Below are 9723 nucleotides of genomic sequence, written 5' to 3' on the forward strand. Positions count from 1 at the left end.
GTTCGTTAGCAGAGGGATTGAATTCAAGAGTCGTGAATTGATGTTGCAACTGTACAGGACTTTGGTTAGGTCACATTTGGAGTACTGTGTGCAGTTCTGGTCGCCTCACTTTAGGAAAGATGTGGAAGCTTTGTAGAGGGTGCAGAGAAGATTTACCAGGATGTTGCCTGGAATGGAGAGGAAGTCGTACGAGGATAGGTTGAGAGTTCTCGGCCTTTTCTCGTTGGAACGGCGAAGGATGAGGGGTGACTTGATAGGGGTTTATAAGATGATCAGAGGAATAGATAGAGTAGACAGTCAGAAACTTTTTCCCCGGGTACAACAGAGTGTTACAAGGGGACATAAATTTAAGGTGAAGGGTGGAAGGTATAGGGGAGATGTCAGGGGTGGGTTCTTTACCCAGAGAGTGGTGGGGGCATGGAATGCGCTGCCCGTGGGAGTGGTAGAGTCGGAATCATTGGCGACCTTTAAGCGGCATTTGGATAGGTACATGGATGGGTACTTAATCTAGGTTAGAAGTTCGGCACAACATCGTGGGCCGAAGGGCCTGTTCTGTGCTGTATTGTTCTATGTTCTATGTTCTATGTTCTAAAGGCAGATCATAGTAAACAAGGATGTACAGATCAAAAAGACTTAGACAGAGGCATATAGGTTGCATTGCACAGAGCATGCACTAGGCGACATCAATGTTAGCAAGATCAACATTATTTTCATCACTCCAATAACAGCTGGGAAAAAAGTAGTTCCTGAACCTGCAGGTGCAGTGTTCATGCTTCTGTATCTTCTGTCTGACAGAAGAGGTTGTAGGAGATTATTAATGGAGTGTGATGGGTCTTTGATGATATTGGCAGTCTTTCCACAGCAGCGAGCCATGTAAATGATGTCCATGGATGGGAGGTCGGCTTCCATCATGGTCTGATGTCCATGTGCACACCACCTTGAGTAGTTTCTTATGGTCCTGGGCAGAGCAGTTGCCAAACCAGGCCGTTGAGCACCCAGACTGTATGCTTTCAATGATACATCTGTAGAATTTGGGGAGGGTCCTTATGGACGTGCCAAATTTCCTGAACCGCCTGATGAAGAAGAGGCATTGTTGTGCCATCTTGACCAATGCATCGATGTGAGAAGTCCAAAACAGGTTGTTGGTTATTGTCACTCTGAGGAACTTGACACGCTCCACCTTCTCAACCTCAGTTCTGTTGATGTAGATGGGGGTATGTTCTCTACCTTTCTTTCTGAAGTCAATAATCAGTTCTTTAGTTTTGCTGACTTTGAGACAGAGATTGTTTTCATTGCACCCTTTATCTTCCTTCTATATTTTGACTTCTCTTTGTTAAACGTCTGTCCTACTCTGTGGTGTCGTCGGCGAACATTTGTGGATGGCGTTCATTTGGAATTTGGCAACACAGTCATGGGTGTACAGGGAGTACAGTAGGGGGCTGAGGGCACACCCTGGTTGTGAAGGAGGTGCAGTTACCTATCTGCAATGATTTCTGTCTATGGGTCAAAAAGCTGAGTATGCAGTAGCAGAGGGCAGCGCCGAGACCAAGGTCACAGAGGTTTGAGATTAACCCGGAGGGGATAATGGTGTTGAAGGTGGACTTGTAGCCAATGAGCCAGAGTATGACATAGGTGTCCCTGTTGTTGAGATGTTCCAGGGATGAGTGCAGGGCTAGGGATATGGCATTGGCTATTGACCTGTTATGTTGGTAGGCAAATTGTAGAGGATCAAGGCAGGCTGGGAGACTGGAGTTGATGTGGACCATGACCAGCCTCTTGAAGCAGTTCATGATTATTGAGGTTGGAGCCACTGAGTGGTAGTCATTAAGGCACATTGCATGTGCTTTCTTAGGTATGGGGATGAGGTGATCTTCTTGAAACAAGTGGGGACTTCAGCTTGTAGGAGGGAAAGGTTGAAGATGCTGGTGAATAAGTTCAGCAGTTGATCTGTAAAGGATTTGTGTTCGGTCAGGGACCCTGTCTGGGCCTATTGTTTTCCTTAGGTTGACTACAAGAAAGACCGATCTGACATCTGCAGTGGTGACTGAGGGAACAGTTTTGTCTGGGGATGTCGAGGCCAGCGTTACATCACCGCTGACATTCCACTCAAACCAAGCATAGAAAGCATTGAGTGCATCAGGGAGGGATGTACCTTTGTTGTCTGTCTTGATCTGCTTTATTTTGTATCCCGTAATGTTGTTTGGGCCTTGTAATAAATGTTGGGTATTTGTTTGGTAGGTTTGGGCCTCTAACTTGGTCCAGTACTGCCTCTTGGCATCCCTGATGGTTTTGTGGAGGTCATATCTGGATTTCTTGTATTGGTCTGGGTTATCTGACTTGAATGTTGACCGTCTCATCCTCATTAGGTCTGGTTCATCCAAGGTTTATGGTTGGGGAACTCTTGGATTGACTTCTTTGGTACATAGTCCTCCATGCATTTGCTAATGAAGTCTGTGACAGTGGTGACATACTCATCTAGATTTTCCGCTGAGTACTTGAACACTGTCCAGTCCACTAATTCCAAGCAGCCCCAGAGATGGTCTTCCATAGCCTTGGACCAGCATTGTACTTTCTTTGATGAAGGGTCCTCTCGTTTCAGCTTCTGCTTGTAAGCTGGGAGAAGGAACACAGTGCTGTAATCTGATTTTCTGAAGTGTGGGCAGGGGATGAAGCGGGTAGGCATCTTTGATGGATGTGTAGCAGTGGTCCAGAATGTTCAGTCCTCTGTTAGCGCAGGAGATGTATTGACGGTAATTTGGCAGCATTCTCTTGAGATTGGCCTGGTTGAAGTCGCCAGCTACAATGAATAGGGCCTTGGGGAATTTCATCCCTCGAGTATTTGTGGCAGTGTAAATCATGTCTAGGGCCAGAGGAACAGAGGGATGTTGGGTACGTTTACGCAATCACAATATTTTGTGATGGTAGATAAAGCAATTTTTTAAAAAAAATTCTCAAGGATTAGAGTTGAAAGCAAGGAAGTTTTGTTAGACTTGAACAAAATTTTGATCAGATCCTACTTCGAGTACTGAAAAAGCTTCATGCACATAAAAGATCAATGTGAATGAAGGAAGAAAGTTGATGTTATTCCCATCAAGGAAGACTGAACATATTGGAATATTTTCTGTAGAAAGCATTGAGAAATGTTCTGATAGAGTTCTTCATGATTACGAAAGGCATTGAAATGGTAGATGTAGATTAGATGCTTTCACTTTACTCTTTAAAACATGATCTGTATGGTGTTGTGAACTATGGAGAGACAAGTCCAAAAAGTTAACTCGTTTATGTTTAAAAATCCTGTGAATTGCAGAGAAAAGAGTATACTTGAGGAAAAAGAGCTCATTTGGTTTGAGATGCTGGGAAAGACAAGTTGGAGTAGGAACAAATGAGACTTGATTTGAGCATAGTGAGTATACAGGAGAGAAAGAAAATGCAGGAGATGAATAATGTTTTATCTTCCTATATCATAGATTTTTAAGTACAGATTTATCTTCCTATATCATAGATTTTTAAGTACAGATTTGGCGGCACGGTGGCACAGTGGTTAGCACTGCTGCCTCACAGCGCCAGAGCAGGAGATGAATAATGTTTTATCTTCCTATATCATAGATTTTTAAGTACAGATTTGCAGCACTATTTCTGGTTATTTCTGAGCAACTGCCATTTTACTATGTTTGATACTGGATGTCTAATAACTTTGATTCTACAACATGTTACTTCAAATGGTAATTAATGAAACAAAGGTTTGAGTAAGTAGTAATTGTTCAAAATTTTATTTGCTTCAACCAGTCTGCATTATCCAAGGGTAGAATTTTCAGTTTAGCTTAATGAAGCTTGACAAACCCAATGTAAACAAACACAGTCACAGGCACAGAATTTGCATGAATTTCAGCACAATTAAAAGTTTTAAAAATACCAATGCAGAAAATTCTTCCAGACAGAAAGCTAGATTCTACAGCAAGGTACAGTAATATCAAACCACCCTACAGTTGAAGCTCCATAAAAAGAAAGGAATGCATCTATGGACAATAATTATAGAGGTACCTAAAATAATCTAGTAGGCAACTCCAATTACAATTTGGCTAATCAGAAATGATGGTATTGTATGTGAGTATGGCTGAGTGCGGAGTTGAATTTTCCCCTCCAGAGATAGGACAGGAGGCAAGCCACCTTGTGAAATAGGGGTGAAAGGTGAGTCAACTGTCTTCTTTTCATTATGGTATACATATTTTAAAAGCACCTGTTCAGACATGTTGATGACACTCCTTTGGAGCAGGTAGGACTTGAACCCAAGCTTTTTGGTCAAGTGGTACTGACACTACCACTACACCACAGGAGCCCAAACATTGATCCTGTCTGTTTACAACCTAACAGGTGCTCTTTACAGTTAGGAGAAAGTGAGGACTGCAGATGCTGGAGATCAGAGCTGAAAAATGTGTGGCTGGAAAAGCACAGCTGGTCAGGCATTATCCAAGGAGCAGGAGAATCGACGTTTTGGGCATAACCCCTTCTTCAGGAACTCTCTTTACAGTTTGTTTAATCAACCTGTTCAGGCATGCTGTGATATGCCTCAGAAATGGGTGGAATTTGAATTTTGATCTCCTGACTCAGAGGTAGCAACCTTACAAGTCCACCACAAGAGCCCACATCATGTTATATTCTCAGGAGTGGCACTATTATTGTATTGGCCACCTGCTAAATGGCATCAGGTAACCAATTAAGGAGGCAAATTAAGAGCTACTCCCTGCTTGCACTCTACCAGTGTTTAAAGGGGGAGCTGTGAGAGGAGGCAGTTAGGTAAGGACTAGAAGTCTGTAATGAGAGACAGGAAGACCCTCCTTTATGGTTTCAGCATGGTTCATGGAGGGAAATCTTTGTAGTAATGGTTGCTGTCCACTCTCCAGTCCCAGCAGCACCATTGGGTTCATGATCATTGATCGAGCTGGATTTGAAGACAAATGGTGGTACTCTAGTTTGTAAAGACCAGTGATATAAATCTCAGCCTAGTATAAATACCTCCCTATTTCTCCCCTTTTTTTAGCTTTGACAAAGGGTCAGCTAGACTTGAAATGTTAGCTCTTTTCTCTCCTTACAGATGCTGCCAGACCTGCTGAGATTTTCCAGCATTTTCTCTTTTGGTTTGAAGACCAGTGATGTGATTGGAGGACTGGGTTCAGGAAGGTGGAATTTAGCTGCACACACAGTTGGTGGGGGAAGACTGGGGGCAACATTGGAGAGAACTATATTGTAGCATAGGCCTCTGTTGTGCACAGGGTGTCTGAGCAGGAAGGATTACCCTCAACTTGCAGATTAGCAGCAGGTTTCATCCGGCAGCCTACAAGTGAGCAGCCTTCACTACTGGTTAAATACCAGGAACAGCAAGAAGGAATGACTATGCCTCTTCTACTACTGGTATAATACAGGCAGAGGCAGGTAGGTGATGAGCACAGCCCCACTGTCTACCATCTGATGTTAAGGCTCTTACCCCTAGTTTCCAGCTCCACCTGCGGTGTCCTAATATCCATCCCATGTCTGAAGTAGAAATGCCTGATGCATGAATGGTTGAATTAGAAAATGCTGCTTCCTTTCCCATCAGATCTATCCTGCACCCATTATCCTGATAACCTTCAGGCTGAAGATGAAACACTTACCTGCCTGCCAGGTGGCCCCATATTTCCAGGTGGTCCAGGTGAACCATTCTTGCCTCTTCTACCTCGAACACCCTATTCAGAAAAAAATATTAATTTTATTCATTAGTTCACTGTTAATAATATTTACACAATAAAATAAATGAGTGACCATGATGAATATGGTCACTGTTGCTACATTATCATGAATCATACATGTCAGGAAGGTCCTAGTTTTGAACACTATTCTGCTCAGTTAGCTGATCTCAGCCCAGGGTAGGGAACTGGGGCATTTGGCCACATCCGCCCAGCCACTTGGAAACGTAACCATCAGTTAGAGTTTGATTTTGGATTGTTATCCTGTTGTTTTTGCTAAAAATATATCTATTTATGAATGTCAAGACTAGATCAGGATTAGCGGTGCCCTCCCTCATGTATCTTTGAACAAAGTTAATTTCTGCACCTTTGATTAAGATATCCAATTGCTGCTACTGCTTTTGGGGCACAGCCCAGAGTGAGTCAACACCTTCAAACAAATATGAGGAAACATGTAACAATACTGATAACTCACACTTTATGGTCATTGAATACTTCCAATTTACTTTTTTTTCTAAAACATTAAGTTATAGTGAATTATAACCATGAAGGGAAATCAGGTTGAACTTAATTATTTTAGGTTTGTTAAAAGCATTAAAATGGACAGTATTTATATGTTTGAGAGGTAGTTAATGTATTTCACATATGAGGGGGCTGAAGTATATTTTGGAAAGGCTAGAGTACTCACAGTTGGGATCAATCTATTCGGAAAGGACAGATTTGTTGAGATTAATGGTCTTATCCTGCTCACAAAATCTTGCATTTTAATTAAGAATTCTAAATTTTAACAAAGTATAACTTTAAGAGAAGCAGCTGAGACAGTTTAGGGAAGTAGGAATGATAGCTTTGGCCCAAAGTGTTCATATGGCACAATGGTAGTGTTCCTATCTCTGAGCCAGGAGACCTGGGTTCAAGTACTACCTACTCCAGTGTATGTAATGACATCCCTGAACAGGCTAAGTAGAAAATTTCCAACAGAGTAGTCCCACTCCACATTTTCGAATAAATGACAGCAAATGCATTTTATAATTTAAGACTTTTACATATGAATTCTAATGGCTTAGTCCCCAGACCCGTGAGTGGAATTGTTCACAAAACAAGATTAATGCAATAGATGAGCAGCCTTAAAGTTTGTTAATTGTCATCAACTGTCTCACCAACAAGATAAATTGGATTTAACAGTGGAACATAAAATGTAAGAGTAAACATTGGTCATTTGGACATTTAAGCTTGCTCCACCATTTAATAAGGTCATTGCTGATCTAATGATGGCCTCAATCTACTTTTTTGCCTGTCCCCAGTAACCCTCAATTTCCCCGTTGATCAAGAATCAGTTTAAGTCAGCTTTAAATGTGTAATGACCCATCTCCATTGATCCCCACAGTAGAGAATTCCAAATACGAAACTGAATTTGAAATTCTATCATGCTTTAATTATAGTTCTTAGCAATCAAATCCTTTGCTAAGAGGTTCTTAATTAAACCTGTCTCATTACATAGTACTAGTTCTACAATAGTCTGTTCTCTCGTTATTGTGACAGTTATAGTTAGATGACAAGTTACTTATTTGTTATGGACATCATCTCTTGCAACAACAAAAAAGGGGGAAATAGGTAAGATATAAGTGGGTATGGCTGTTAGGGCTGGTACCTGTGAGGGAAATTTGTTGAGATGTTCCAACGGACTGAGGACAGGGCAGAATTATTACTTAAGAAACTATCCTCAATACGCCCTATTACTTCACCCTCAAGGCTATCTTGTCATTTTGATTTATCCAATCTATAATCTATAAGAAAATTAAATTATTGGAGTAGCATTTTTACAAATATTTCTTGATTGCACCCCCCCCCCCCCCCGCATGAGTCAGTTCGTTTGTGTTTTCTTATCTCTACTTATCTCCTCTTCCTTTTATTATTCTTTCATGAGATGTGATTGTCACTCGCTAGGCAAGCATTTTTTGGCCATCCCTAATTGCCTTGGAGAGATGGTGATGCGCTGCCTTCTAAAAGTGCTGCAGTCCCTGGGGTGTAGGGGCTGATTGGAAAGGAGTTCTGGGATGATTCAGTCACAGTGATGGACTAATTAAAATTGAAGGAAAATAGCCAAATTGCTTAATGGCTATTTTCAGAAGTTCTTGTTTTAAATTAATATAGGATAAGATGTGGATGATATGAACTAATTATTGTGGTCAAATGAATATCACAAATCACTTTGAAATTAGCAATGTGCAGGTACTTGACAGATTAGAATGAACTGAAAACTAATACATTCCTGGGATAGATGGCATCTTTTATGGAATTTGCAGAGACAGAGGACTGAATCTTACTATTTTTTTGGCCAAGTGAGAGTTGTATTGAGCTTGATGGAGTGATTCTCGCTGTGGGGCTGAGTGAGTTTTCTTGCCATGTCTACCAAACTTGTCATTTGAATGATTATTTGAGTCCTTGAAACATGAATCACAATCTCTCTCTGCCACACCTTCCCACTGTTAATAGAGGAACTCAACATCCTGTAGCATTCTGCATAAGACCAGAATCTCTTAGGGCTGCACATTCTTTCACGGCCCATTGCATACCTGCCTTGAGTTGTCATCTGCAAGCTATGCTATTTGGCTGTGTTATGCATCAGGAGAGACAAAAGAGAAAGGGAGTGTGGTGCAATGCTTCTCGGACCTGGACCTAGAAGTCTTGTTGACTGAGTGGTGCAGAGGAGAGGAGTTCTGTTCCTAGAGAACCAGCAATGGAGACCATGTCACCAGACCATGCCAATTTGGCTGGAGATCATCACCAAAATCAGTGCCATCCCCAGGGTGAGGAGAATTAGGCTACAATGCAAGAAGAAGGTCAATGATCTTTTCTGATCCACCAGAATAAATGTAATATTTTGCTCTCCACTGCCTCTCCACTGCCTGTCACTGCACAGTCCTCCCACCAAAGTTTATGCTCTGACACCCTCTCTGTTTCATGCAACATCTTCCCTCACTTGCTCTCCTTACCTCCATCCTCCCTTACCTTCATACTGCCTCCTCAGTCCGTTGGAACATCTCAGCAAATTTACCTCACAGGCACCACCCCTAACAGCCATACCCACTTATATCTTACCTATTTCCCCCTTTTTTGTTGTTGCAAGAGATGATGTCCATAACAAATAAGTAACACTTGTCATGCAACTATAACTGTCACATTAACCAGGCAATGAACACCTCAACCAAGCAATGCCTTCTATATTGATGGACCATCCTGCTAAGAACTAGCCCATCTCTCAAAAAGGAGAGCCCCATAAACTTCATGGACAAATATGGGGAAACATTGGAGCGATCATCATCAGTATTGCTTCCTGGATACCTCAGCAGCATGGATAACAATGTATCACTATGGAGACAAAGGACCGACAGTGACCTACTCCGTACAGCATGGAGGCACATTTCACTTGTGTATTGCCACACTGACTGGTGGCCTGACTGTGGCTGAAGCCTGACACTGACATATGGGAGACTGCTTTTAATGAACTGTGTTAGGCCCTCCGACAGATAGATACTCCCATTGACCTCACTGTGGACTACTCCCCTGTAATTTCACATTCTTTGCACCACTTGCTGCAGATGCTGTGTGTTGACACGAACACTGAAGAAATATGGTGCAGATGCTAGAGTGATGTGGCACACTGATGTAATCAAGATAACTGCTGTAAAGCTACCTGCCTGTTTACCTGAATGTTATTGTAAATTCAAGGCACAGCAGACCAAGGCAAAGTATATACACTGAATTCATGTGGTTAAGTGACAGGTGAATGCATGCTGAGACAGCACATTTCCATCCATGGGAAACAGCCTGGTCCACTACTTTCTTCGAGGAGAAAGTGAGGTCTGCAGATGCTGGAGATCAGAGATGGAAATGTGTTGCTGGAAAAGCGCAGCAGGTCAGGCAGCATCTAGGGAACAGGAGAATCGACGTTTCGGGCATTAGCCCTTCTTCAGGAATGAGGAAAGTTGGTCCAGCAGGCTAA

At 42.2% G+C, this 9723-nt stretch overlaps 1 protein-coding gene across 1 annotated transcript in view; it reads right to left on the reverse strand.

The window, feature by feature from the left end:
• The window catches only part of LOC122561473 (collagen alpha-1(VII) chain-like), a 133214-nt gene that overhangs the window by 112084 nt on the left and 11407 nt on the right, over positions 1-9723 (reverse strand). The window contains exon 4 of the mRNA XM_043713217.1: positions 5649-5720. Within this exon, the coding sequence (XP_043569152.1) occupies positions 5649-5720 (72 nt within the window). The remainder of the gene's footprint in view (positions 1-5648; positions 5721-9723) is intronic.

This window comes from Chiloscyllium plagiosum, chromosome 23 (genome assembly GCF_004010195.1).
Source record: "Chiloscyllium plagiosum isolate BGI_BamShark_2017 chromosome 23, ASM401019v2, whole genome shotgun sequence".
NCBI classification, from domain to species: Eukaryota; Metazoa; Chordata; class Chondrichthyes; order Orectolobiformes; family Hemiscylliidae; genus Chiloscyllium; species Chiloscyllium plagiosum.